At 45.8% G+C, this 13,212-nt stretch overlaps 1 protein-coding gene across 2 annotated transcripts in view; it reads left to right on the forward strand.

The window, feature by feature from the left end:
• Positions 1-4,483: 4,483 nt before the first annotated feature.
• FDFT1 (farnesyl-diphosphate farnesyltransferase 1) overlaps positions 4,484-13,212 on the forward strand; it is a 33,881-nt gene continuing 25,152 nt past the window's right edge. Inside the window, exons 1-2 of one of the 2 annotated variants that reach the window (XM_081237871.1) lie at positions 4,484-4,582; positions 5,431-5,589. In XM_081237871.1, the coding sequence (XP_081093997.1) occupies positions 4,577-4,582; positions 5,431-5,589 (165 nt within the window). In that variant the 5' untranslated portion in view covers positions 4,484-4,576. The remainder of the gene's footprint in view (positions 4,583-5,430; positions 5,590-13,212) is intronic. The other variant, XM_081237872.1, reaches the window with a different exon arrangement.

The following is a 13,212-nucleotide window of genomic DNA, read 5'->3' on the forward strand; positions in this document are numbered from 1 at the left end:
GGTCCAGTGGTTAAAACGACAAGCTCCCAATGCAGGGGGCCCAGGTTCAATCCCTGGTCAGGGAACTAGATCCCACATGCATGCTGCAGCTAAGAGCCCACATGCTGCAACAACAACAATAAAAAAGATCCAGCGTGCTGCAACTAAGACCTGGCACAGCCAAATAAATAATTTTTTTTGTTTTTTTTGCTGTACGCGGGCCTCTCACTGTTGTGGCCTCTCCCGTTGCGGAACACAGGGTCTGGACGCACAGGCTCAGCGGCCATGGCTCACGGGCCTAGCCTCTCCGCGGCATGTGGGATCCTCCCGGACCGGAGCACGAACCCGTGTCCCCTGCATCGGCAGGCGGACTCTCAACCACTGCGCCACCAGGGAAGCCCAATAAATATTTTTTTTAAAAAAAGGTTGTCCTTGAAAGAAATGAGAAAGGGGGTCAGGGAGGGAGAGTGATGAAAGGATGGATGTGATGTGAGGATTTGTGTGTGATCAGGTGAGGGGAAAACCAGGAGGGAGACACCAGCGCCAGCACTTAGAGATGCCTGGGCTCCGGTGGGGAAAGAAAAGTAGACCCAGAGAAAACCAGCTGGCACAGAGTAGGAGTGGGGAGGTTTGTAACAGCTACGGGGAAGTTAGAGCCGCTTAGGGCTCAAGGGAAGGTTATAGAGCCACGCTAGAGACCAGAGTAGTCGCTCCATTTCCCAACTTCGTACAGCAGTCTCCCGTAGCTTAGGGTCAAAAACAAAGAGGGATGCTGGATGAACCCACAGTTGAAGGTCGTCAGGGTATGAACGGTAGAAGTCCAAGAGGGCAAAGGAGAGTCCTTATTTTATTAAGTTGTTTAAAATTATTTTTAAAAATACATCAAAAGATTCAAGCCATACAAAAGATTACAGAGCAAGACATGGAAGAAGAATCCTCAGTCTTCTCTGTCCTCTTGGGAGCTGACATCATTTCTCTGACTTCAGTCTGTATTGGGGGAAAATAGTAGCACCTAGCAGTTGAGTTGTAAAGGCTGGTGGCCGCACCATGAGTTCTGCATCGGAACTGCATAGACTGGGTTCCGCGTGGAAGCAGCGGGGAAGCGGAAACGTGGACTGCCAGCAGAAAGCACAGCTACTGCAGCCCTCTGCGAGGTTATCATTCATCCTGGCAGGAGGCTCTCGGCGGAAAGTCTCAAGTTAGTTCTGCAAAGGGGAAAGGCAGGGATAGCAGAGGTGGACTGAATGAGGGCTAAGAGAAGAGGATGGTGGTACAGAACCTACAGGACTGGCGAGGTGAACAGGGGAATGACTCCTGTGGCCTGCGTGCCTGTTGGACGTAAGGAAAGGCTGCAGTTGAGGGATGGGGTACAGAGTCAGCGAGTCCTGGTTTCACTTAGAAGAGAGAGAGGTGAGGCATTTGGACTCAGCAGATTCCAGGGTAAAGAGTTGCTTATGAGCTGGAGTTTCATGATAACTGACGTTGTAAAAAACTTGCAATTTTGTGTGAGGTTTCAGTGGCCTTAGCCATCTAATAAATATTTTTTAAATGCCTCCTAAATGCTAGTTCTGGGAATACAGTGATAAACAAGACAAGAAAACTGTAGTAGTAGGAGGAGGCGGGCTTGTTACAACAGAGTGTTAGAAGCATTTTAGTAGGTTATTGTAAAGTGCTTTTTGTTGGGGGGCGGGGGGTTGGATAAGTGACTGCCGTCTGTGTTCTAAAAGTTCCAGTATAGTCCCTATTTCAAGCCCTGATCTTTAATAAGAAGTAATGGAGACTTCTTAAGTGGCAAGCACTGTGCCAGGTGCCCTGTTCAGACACGGTCCCTGACCTTGAGGGGTTCAAGGTGAGGTGAAGAGTCAGGCAAGGGATAATTAGCATACAGAAAGTTCAGGATGAGAGTGACCACTGAACATCATTGAAGTACTGAGGTTTGTGGAAATAAAGACCACCAAAATAAGAATAAGCAAGTGAGGCCCTTTATTCAGAGCTTGCTATAGCAAGGGCATCAGCCCCCATCACTTGCATGTGGCAGAAACTCAGAGGCAGGCAGGGAGTGGGAAAACTATCGTCAAAAAAAAAAAAAAAATGAACTCATCGTTGTGCTCTGATGGGAGGAGGTTGGCAAGGGGATGCTGGAAGTGGGCTGTCTTCCGTGATTGGTTTGGGGAACATATTTGGCTTTCTGTGGTTGGTCCTGAGTTGGAAGTGGAGGCAAAGAATACAGAAGTAATTGATCAAGTCCTGACCATTCCAGGCCAGTTGGTGCGGAGGCTGTGGGACAGAACTGTGATACTGTATATGGTCTGGTCACTGTCCGTTTGTCCACTCCCACAGTCTCTGGCTGGGCACCTGGACCCGACTCCGCAGCTGGAGGGGGCTCCAGCTGTGCCTAGTAAACAGCAGCACCGCGCCAGACGCTTCTGTCTCTCCCTCTTTGGGATGGAACCTCATCTACTTTGTCTCTGTGATTTCCAGTGTCTGCCATGTTGTCGGTGCTCAGTGGGTGTTTGTGAAATCTGAAGAACAGATAAAGGAGAGGCCAGGGAGCTTCAGAAAAGGGTTCCTGAAGCAGGGGAGTCCACCTGCGCTGTAATGAAGGCGTGGCAGGTAGCTTGGTGAGGATGGAGGAAGGGCATTCAGGGCAGGTGAATTACTTGAGTCCTGGGGTATGAACTACTGTGGCCTGTGTGGCAAGTGCTGCCAGGGCTGGATCAGGGTTTGAGAGTTGTCCAGTGACTGAATAGGAGGCTGAAATCCAAAGGGAATGTAGGTGACAAATGATGGGAGGATTTTTATTCTATGCCAGAATTCTCAGATTTTATCTTGAAAGGCATTTCCTTTGTGCAATTTAAAATTGAAAGAAGGGAATGTTTTTTACAGGGTCCTTTTGACAGGCAGGGGAGTGCTAAAACTCTTAGCTTTATGTCTTCTGGCCAAAAGCAGTATGCAAGTAGAGATACAAAGTTATAACTTGACAGAGTTTAAAAAGGACCAAACAGGGCTTCCCTGGTGGCGCAGTGGTTGAGAGTCCGCCTGCCAATGCAGGGGACACGGGTTCGTGCCCCGGTCTGGGAAGATCTCACATGCCGCGGAGCGGCTGGGCCCGTGAGCCATGGCCGCTGAGCCTGCGCATCCGGAGCCTGTGCTCCGCAACGGGAGAGGCCACAACAGTGAGAGGCCCGCGTACAGAAAAAAAAAAAAAAAAAAAAAAAAAAAATTAAAAAGGACCAAACATCAGATACAACGAAAAGAAATTGTAGGTAAATGAGTCAGTTCTCAGTGAAGCTCCCTTCAGTCTGTTTTTCTGTGTTGCCAGACTGGACTCATGGAACCAAAGTCTAGAAGCCCACAGGGCCTCACCTTAAGCTAATTAAAATCATAGTACCTTATAAAATAAAATAAAATTGAAAGATTGAGATTACTCAAGCTGTTACATGGGAATGGATGGAGAGAGAGAGATGGGAAACCGACCTGTAACAGTTTGAGAGAGAAGGTGGGGCTTGAACCTGGATGGAGCAGAGAGGAGAGATTAAGAGGAGAGATGTTTGTTTCTTGGATTCCAGAGAACTGTTGAATGACTTACACAGGGCAGGTGTAGGGAGAGAAAGGAGGAGTTAGGGATGACATTTGGATTTTATAATTAGGCAACTGGGAGGCTGTTAGTGCCATTCACAGGAGAAGCAGTCTCAATGGGAGAGAGATTCCAGTTGGGGCCATGTTAAGTTTGCAATGCTGAGGGGACATCAAAGAGTTGCATTGTTCTGGAGGCTTGGAGGTATGTGAGCAAACAAAGGTCTGTCGTCATTGAACTTATATTCTAGCAAGGAGAAACAGACACTAAACATCGTAAGTAAACTGTGTATTTTATATCAGAACGTGATCAGTACTGAGATAGGAACGTGATCAGTACTGAGATAGGCTGGGACCTGAGACCCTTTACTGTAGTGCTTGCACCTGGACAAATGAGCAACAGGATACAAAGAAACTATAAGGGACTAAAAATAACTGCCTGCGTGGGCAGTTGGGGCAAATTATGAAGAATAAGATACAAAAAGACCCAAACCCAACTGTCACTTCTGAGGTGCCAGGAACAAAAGCGGGTACTACATAATCCCTGCACACAGCGCCACCAAAGGGGTGGGCAGACCACCTAAGCCCCCCCTCTGGCCCCGCCCGCCACCCACTGATCTGCCTCTACCTTCCCCCCATTTAACGGACACAAGCTCTCCCCCCTTCAGAGAGTGAGCAAGGGAACCTGTTACTTGTCTTCACTCCCTGGAGTCCCAGTAACGCCTTGCCTGAATTCCTGATCTGGCTTCATCAATTTCTATTGACTAAAGAGTCCAAAGACCTTAGTCGGTAACAATAGGACGGGAAAAACTAGAGCAGGCCGGGGCGTCAGCAGCGGTGAGGGCGGGGCAAGCTGTAGTATAAAACAGTGTGATGGGGGTGGGCCTACATGAGGTGAGGGTTCAGCAAAGACTTGAAGGAGGTGATCGAGTTAGCCAATTGCATATCAGGGGGAAAAAATATTGCCGGAAGAAGGAAGTGTAGACAACAAGTCCTGGGGCCAAGGAAGGAGGGATTGAAAATGCAGGTGAGAGACGTAATGGGGATGGAGGGCTACTCGTGCAGAGCTTTTAGACCCTCGTGGGGACTTTGGCTTTTACCGAGTGAAATGGACAGATATTGCAGGGTTTTTAGGCAGTGATCTGAGCTGCCTTAATTTTTTAAAGGATCACTGCGGTGTTAAAATAGATTTGGGGGTTGGGGTAGCACGTATTTTTGCAGGGCTTGTGAGAGCTCTAGGATCGAGATAAAAATTTCCACATCACCCTTTGATAGGCCGTAGAAACGCTTCAGATCCTTTTTTGGGACTAAATTTACATGCTCGGAAGCCTCAGGCTGATTGCACCCATTCGAGGCGCGGCTGTAAGCCGAGCACGTCCCGGAAGAGCTAATCTGCCTGGCAGGACAAACACGTGGAGGGCTTAGCGGGCTCTGGCCTGCTGGGCTCTCAGCGAAAGCCGGGCCGGAGCGAGCCTCCCACGCACTGAGCTCCGCCTCGGGGGGCTTCTCAAAGTCTGGGTTCACTCCTGCAGCCCCGCACTGGGAAAGCAGAGGAAAGCAAAGGCCCGCCCCATTAAGAGCACCAATCCCGCTCGCCTGCCTCTTTCTCCCCCTCCAATTAGCTTCTAGGATGTGGTCCTCACGCCAGACACATCCCGCCGCCGATTGGCCGGCATCTTGCTGGTGCGAGCGGCCCTGGCCAATCAGCGCTCGCCAGTCCACCCCGCGAGCCCGCGGGCAGAGGCGCGAGAGACTGAGGCCAGTTGAAGTTGGCGGGGAGGTGGGCGTGGCGCCGCCGCGCTGGGCTCGCCTCCGCCGCGCTGGGCCCGCCTCCGCCCCGCCCCGCCCTCCGACTAATCCTTTGGTTGCGGGTAGGGGCCAGCCCGAGGTATCCGCGAGGTGAGCTCCGAGGTCCGACGGTTCGCCGCCGCCAGCATGGAGTTCGTGAAGTGCTTGGGGCACCCCGAGGAGTTCTACAACCTGCTACGCTTCCAGATGGGGGGCCGGCAGAAGGTGATACCCAAGATGGACCAGGTGGGCCGAGCATCCCTGCATCCCGGCGGACCGGGGAGGCTGCGCGCGACTGCCGGCTTCTGGGCCTGGCCGGCAGGGCCCAGAATCGAGGGCCAGGGTTGCGGCCAGCGGGTGCCAAACGCCTCGGGCTCCCTCCTTCCCTCGGGGGAGCAGACCCCTGACCCCTGTCAGGCGGCCCCACCCTCCCAGCCTGGTTCCCCTCTCCTTAATCAGATGTCGGGCCCGGCTGCCCTTGGTCTCCTAGGCATCCGCCCCCATCCCCAAGTTGTCTTGCTGCCTAAAATGCTTCTGTTCGTTCACAACACTGGTTTTCAAGTAGTTTTGCTTCATATTGCGTTCTGTCCCTGAGATTGATGTTTTTCTGGGTTCTGATATGTGGGTTACAAAACTGAGATTGCATGGGTAGATTAAGTGGGAGAGGACGTGTGAAAGAATTTTGTGAACATAATGAACTATGCAAATGTTGTCACGAATACCTTTTCTGGAATGAAACCTTACTCATCCTTCCAGTTTTCAGTTACACCACCTCCAAACGCTTCTCCCCCTTTCCTGCAGTCTGATCAATCCCTTCTTCCTCAGTGCTCCCTGAGGTTTTTAGAATACTTGTCTACTCTTGCAAGTTCTTATTAATTTTCTCTATATCTGTCGATTAGCTACGCTGTTGGCTGCTTGAAGGCCAGTCTTGGTTTTATTTCTATTTCAACTTCCTCACTCCTGTACCCTTTGTTAAATGAATGCTTACAAAGGTATTTATTCCAACAAGAAAATCACTAAGTGATTATTGAATGAATAGACACGTTCACCTGAATTAGCGGGGTTATATCAAAAGTTCTAAATTCTTTTCCCCAATGGAAGTAACACAAATACCGTCCTGTGTTTATACTTTTAGTTGTTGTCCTTTATTAAAACACTTTAGTTTCCCATCAGAAAGAAAAGTTTTGCCTTTGTCTTATAACTCAGAATCCTTCTCATCCTTCGAGGTCTGGCTTCTGTGAATGCCACCTCTGTTGACCATTCAGCAGATATTTATTAAACAACTGTTCTGCTTTAGGCCTTATACTGGGTGCAGGAGGGCAGGATAACATGTATAGACAAATAAGACACCCAAAGAGCTCATTGTCTTGTCAGGTCGATAAAACGTTATAAAATTGTTCATAGAGAGCTTAGGAAGTCACCATAACGAGATGCCTTTTAATGTTACCTGTGACCCTCCCTCGACCATTTTCTCTAGCACTGTTTTACCTTATATCAGTCCCATAGTCTTGTATTGTGGTTATTTGTCTATGGGTTTTATGTTCCCAAAGTACCTTTCAGATTTAAGATTCTATGTTTGATTCTGGACTTTAAGCTATTTGAAAACAGGAGTCTTCTTTGATGTACCTTTAGTGAATTAATGAACAAAAGGTGGATGCAATGCCCTCAAGATACCTCTACGTTTTTAAACAAGAGAAACTTAAGTAACTGTGGCAGAATATAGTAAATGCCATAAGGAAATTCACAGAAGGGAAAAATCACCTCTGGCTGGGATAGGGGATTAATCTTTTGAGGGATGCCTAAAGGAAATACAGCCTTAAATTTCTTCTGTGCCTTGATCAATAGATATTTGTTTAATTAGGAGATTCTGGCTAAGAGTTCTTACTTGGCCCTTTCCTGAAATTATTTGCAGATATTTATGTTACTGTATGTTTGTGTGTTTGGGGGGGAAAAGAATTCTGTTCACTATTATCAGATGCTTTCAGGGATCTGTGACCCAAAACAGAAAAATAGTCACTGCTTTACAATCCAGGATATACAGTTTCCTGAACACCTCCTGTGACAGGTAATTCACTACCTCTGGAGACTGCCCATCTCCAGACAGTTCTGGTTTTTAGGAGGTGTTATCTTACAGTGAGGGAGGGAGCCTGATTCCTCCAGCTCCATTTTTCTTTCTCAAGATTGCTTTGGCTATTCAGGGTCTTTTGTGTTTCCGTACAAATTGTAAAATTTTTTGTTCTAGTTCTGTGAAAAATGCCATTGGTATTTGATAGGGATTGCATTGAATCTGTCGATTGCTTTGCGTAGTATAGTCATTTTCACAATATTGAGTCTTCCAATCCAAGAACATGGTATATCTCTTCATCTGTTTATGTCATCTTTGATTTCTTTCATCAGTGTTCTACAGTTTTCTGAGGACAGGTCTTTTGCCTCCTAGGTTTGTTCCTAGGTATTTTATTCTTTTTGTTGCAGTGGTAAATGGGATTGTTTCCTTAATTTCTCTTTCTGACCTTTTGTTGTTAGTGTATAGGAATGGAAGAGATTTCTGTGTATTAATTTTGTATTCTGCAAATTTACCAGATTCATTGATTAGCTCTAGTAGTTTTCTGGTTGCATCTTTAGGATTTTCTCTGGATAGTATCATGTCATCTGCAAAGTGACAGTTTTACTTCTTTTCCAATTTGTATTCCTTTTATTTCTTTTTCTTCTCTGATTGCCATGGCTAGGACTTCCAAAACTATGTTGAATAATAGTGGCGAGAGTGGACACACTTGGCTTGTTCCTGATCTTAGAGGAATTGCTTTCAGTTTTTCACCATTATGAATGGTGTTTGCTGTGGGTTTGTCATATATGGCCTTTATTATGTTGAGGTAGGTTCCCTCTGTGCCCACTTTCTGGAGAGTTTTTATCGTAAATGGGTATTGAATTTTGTTGAAAGCTTTTTCTACATCTATTGAGATGATCATATGGTTTTTATTCTTTAATTTATTAATATGGTGTATCACATTAATTGATTTGGGTATATTGAAGAATCCTTGCATCCCTGGAATAAATCCCACTTGATCATGGTGTATGATCCTTTTAATCTGTTGTTGGATTCTGTTTGCTAGTATTTTGTTGAGGATTTTTGCATCTATTTTCATCAGTGATACTGACCTGTAATTTTCTTTTTTTGTGATATCTTTGTCTGGTTTTGGTATCAGGGTGATGGTGGCCTCATAGAATGAGTTTGGGAGGGTTCCACCCTCTGCAATTTTTTGGAAGAGTTTGAGAAGGATAGGTGTTAGTTAGCTCTTCTCTAAATGTTTGATAGAATTCACCTGTGAAGCCATCTGGTCCTGGACTTTTGTTTGCTGGAAGATTTTTAATCACAGTTTCAATTTCATTACTTGTGATTGGTCTGTTCATATTTTCTATTTCTTCTTGGTTCAGTCTTGAAAGGTTGTACTTTTCTCAGAATTTGTCCATTTCATCCAGGTTGTCCAGTTTATTGGCATATAGTTGCTTGTAGTAGTCTCTTATGAGCCTTTGTATTTTTGTGATGTCACTTGTAAATTCTCCTTTTTCATTTCTAATTTTACTGATTTGAGTCCTCTCCCTTTTTTTCTTGATAAGTCTGGCTAAAGGTTTATCAACTTCGTTTATCTTCTCAAAGAACCAGCTTTTAGTTTTATTGATCTTTGCTATTGTTTTCTTTGTTTCTATTTCATTTATTTCTGCTCTGATCTTTATGATTTCTTTCCTTCTACTAACTTTGGGTTTTGTTTTCTCTTTCTCTAGCTGCTTTAGGTGTAAGGTTAGGTTGTTTATTTGAGATTTTTCTTGTTTCTTGAGGTAGGATTGTATTGCTATAAACTTCCCTCTTAGAACTGCTTTTCCTGCATCCCATAGGTTTTGGGTTGTCGTGTTTTCATTGTCATTTGTTTCTAGGTATTTTTTTTATTTCCTCTTTAATTTCTTCAGTGATCTCTTATTTATTTAGTAGCGTATTGTTTAGCCTCCATGTGTTTGTATTTTTTACAGTTTTTTTCCTGGAATTGATTTCTAATCTCATGGCGTTGTGGTTTGAAAAGATACTTGATACGATTTCAATTTTCTTAAATTTACCGAGGCTTGATTTGTGACCCAAGATGTGATCTATCCTGGAGAATGTTCTGTGAGTACTTGAGAGGAAAGTGTATCCTGCCACTTTAATTATATAAATATCAATTAAGTCTGTTTGGTTCATTGACTTTTTTAGGCAGTCTCACCATGCTGTGGACTTAGAGCCATGGTCAGCCCAGACCCCTTCAAGGTCTGTTCTTCCATCTTGATGTCCTCCTGAAAGACTTTTTAAACCTAGACCTTCACCTTTTAGGTAAAGGGTGTCATAATAATGGCTAACATTTATTGTGCTCTTACTGTGTGCCCAGCGCCTCCTAACATGTATTATTTAAACCTTCCAGTAACCCTGTGAGGAAGCTACTATTATTTTTCCTGTTTTTATAGATGAAAGAACAGGCACAGAGAGGTTAGTTATTACCTGAGGTCCCACAGCTGTTCACTTGTGGAGACTGCCTTTGACCCTGGCAGTCTGAGTCCAGAGCTCACTCTCTTGACCCCATCATGCTGCTGGTCATTAAGGCGATGGGCCAGAGAGTCACATTAAGCAGAGGGTCGTCCAGATTCAGCTAAAAGCTGGACACGCTTTGTGTGATGGACACAGACTGGAAACTGTGTATCCTCAGTCGGTTCCCAGCCTGATGGAGAGCAGGTGTACAAAAGATACCTAGGGGGCTTCCCTGGTGGCGCAGTGGTTAGGAGTCCACCTGCTGATGCAGGGGACACGAGTTCGTGCCCCGGTCCGGGAGGATCCCACATACCGCGGAGCGGCTGGGCCCATGAGCCGTGGCCGCTGAGCCTGCGCATCTGGAACCTGTGCTCCGCAACGGGAGAGGCCACAACAGTGAGAGGCCCGCGTACTGCAAAAAAAAAAAAAAAAAGATACCTAGGAAGTGCCAAGTCATCTTAAGTACATTGAGATTTCAGGAAGTTTTAGTGAAGTCGAACTGTTTTACAGTGAAAAGTTTTTAGAAAACACAGAAGTGCTTTGCAAAGTGTAGGGCCTTGAAAAGAGGTATTAGATTTAGATGAGTGGGGGAGGATCCTCTGTGGGGAAAGCCAGTATGAGCCAAGTCATGTAGGTGGGACTAAGCACAGTGTGTGTGGCTGGAGTTGAGTGCAAAGCGCAGTGGGTACATGTGGGAGTGCAGGAGCTGAGCTGTATTCCGTGAAGCAGGCAGTGGTCAAATGCACCTGTGGCGCTATGGAAGCAGTATTTTTGGAACAGTAGTTTGGCAGGTGAATGGAATCAGGAGATTAAACTGTGAGAATAATCAAGTTAATAACGATAATAGTAATATTAATAGACAGCATTTCTTGAGTTCTGTGTTCCAGGCACTGGCGAAGCTCTTGAAGTCTGTTATCTCCATGTTATCAGTTAGCTTTCGTTGGGTACCCACCCCAAAACGGAGTGGCTTAATTCTGGAGACCGGATGCACAACAGTGCGACTTCACACGCTCACAAGTGGTCAGGATGGTCAATTTCATGTTATGTATATTTTACCACAGTTAAAAAACCAAACTCAGTGACTTAAAATAACAACTGTTATTTAGTTCACAGTTCTCTTGGAGAGCTGGGGAGTTCTGGTCTGGGCCAACTTGAGTCATTTCTACTGGGTTTGCTCAGCTGGCTGGTTGGCATGTGGCTGGACTGTCTGATGAGCAGGCCGTAGGCTGGAGCATTGAGGGGAGGCTGGGCCCTGTGTGTCTCATCCTGCGGACTAGCCTGGGGACTGTCCGCTGTTGATTGAATCATGCAAACCCCAGTGTGCACGCACTCTTCCGCTTTCTGCTTGACACACAGTTGCTACTGTCTTCTTGGCCAAAAAAAGTCACACGGGGAGCCCAGATGCGAAGAGGTGGAGATAGACTCCACCTCCTGATGGGAAGAGCCACAAACTTTATGGCCATTTTGTAACTTACCATACTTAGGCGATCTTGACAACAACGCTAAAGAGATAAGTGCTATTATTACTGCCATTTTACAGGTTAGGAAACTGTGGGTGGCATAAAGGAGTTGAATTTGGAAGCTCTCGAGTGGTGGCTCCATGATGCCATCCCTGGCCTGTCTGAAGACCTTCATGCTTCCACTCTGGAGGCCACCCAGAATAAAGAGCACAGGCTTTGACTGGCCCCAGAGGGCTGATCACATTCCAGTGCTGTCACGTGTGCACCAGACACATCACGGGCACACGGTAATTTCTGGCTTCCATCTGCCCTTCCCAATTCTGTTGTGCATTTCCTCCCGCCCTCCCTCCTTCCTATCCTTCCTATATTCACTTAACAAACATCCGGCCACTGCTTGCACGCTTGATATTGTTCTAGGTGCTGGGATAAAACAGTGAACCAGGGCTTCCCTGGTGGCGCAGTGGTTGAGAGTCCGCCTGCCGATGCAGGGGACACGGGTTCGTGCCCCGGTCCGGGAGGATCCCACATGCCGCGGAGCGGCTGGGCCCGTGAGCCATGGCCGCTGGGCCTGCGCGTCCGGAGCCTGTGCTCCGCAACGGGAGAGGCCACAGCAGTGAGAGGCCCGCATACCGCAAAAAAAAAAAAAAAAAAAAAAAAAAAAACCAAAAACAGTGAACCAAATAGGTGAAGACCTTGCTTTTGTGAATCGTACATTCTAATAGAAGAGAGAGAGAAGGAAAAAGAAAGCAAATATACAATATTTCGGGTGGAGAGAAGTACTACAAAGAAAAATGATAGCAGGGCAAGGGAGCTGAGCGTCTGAAGTCAGGGGACACAATTTATAGGGTTGTGATTTGGGTCCAGAGACTTCTCTGTGTCACATTTCCTTCTCTATGAAATAAGACTTGGAAAAAATGGTAGCATTGGATACCTCTAGAGAGGCGAATGGGTGGCCACAGTAAAGGGTAGGGGTAAGACTTTTCACAGTATAATCTTCTTAATTTTTTAAAAAGTGAGACCTGGGCTATTCCCTCTCCTAGCTTTAAGATTTGATGAGCAATGCAGTACAGTATTATTTTGTTAGTTGTAGTTTTCCTGAGCCGTTTTTAACCCCCATGAACCATTTTTTAAAAATAACTGAGTATACCTCTAGTTAGAGGAAACATAGGAAAAACCATTTTCCTTCACTTAACATTATCTTCGTTTCTCTCTTAGTGTTGTAACAAAGAAGCTGGGGGGAAAAAATTACACTTAGCAGACACGGAGGGCTGAGATTATTTCAGTCACAGAAGGATTTGGCTGTAGGAGTTCAGGGTTCCCTAAATTGACTTATCCTGAATTTTTAGGAGCATATCAGTAAATCTGGCATCATACTACCACCTGCAAGTTGTGTGACATCACTAAGAGAGCACATAATGGAAAAACTCGGTGTTTTGTAATCATGCAGTTCTGGCTTCTGTCAAGTCTAAATCCTGTTACTTAGACTAATGTCTATGAAGTTTAATCCTGACTCTATTCCTTTTGGTGACTTAACCTCCAGCAACAGGTTCTTCCTCCGTAAAATAGAGACAGTGGATCACGATCTGTCAATCACAATTTCCCACCTCCGAAATGGTCTGAAAACAAAGAGGTTTTTAATAAGTCTGGCCCAAGGTCCCTTGGCAGTACAATGTGCTCTGATATATAATAAAGTGACCCCACTTAGTATAACTATTCACATGTTTTGCTGAAGAAGTGTTGATAATCAGTTACAGGGAGCCATTCCACCATGGAAGGCTGTATGTGCATTTCATTGCCTGTCTTCTAAAACACTACAGATTCTGAATTCTGCTACACATCTGGCCATGAAGACCTTGGATG

The sequence above is a fragment of the Mesoplodon bidens genome, assembly GCF_964165515.1.
Source record: "Mesoplodon bidens genome assembly, chromosome: 6".
Classification (NCBI taxonomy): Eukaryota; Metazoa; Chordata; class Mammalia; order Artiodactyla; family Ziphiidae; genus Mesoplodon; species Mesoplodon bidens.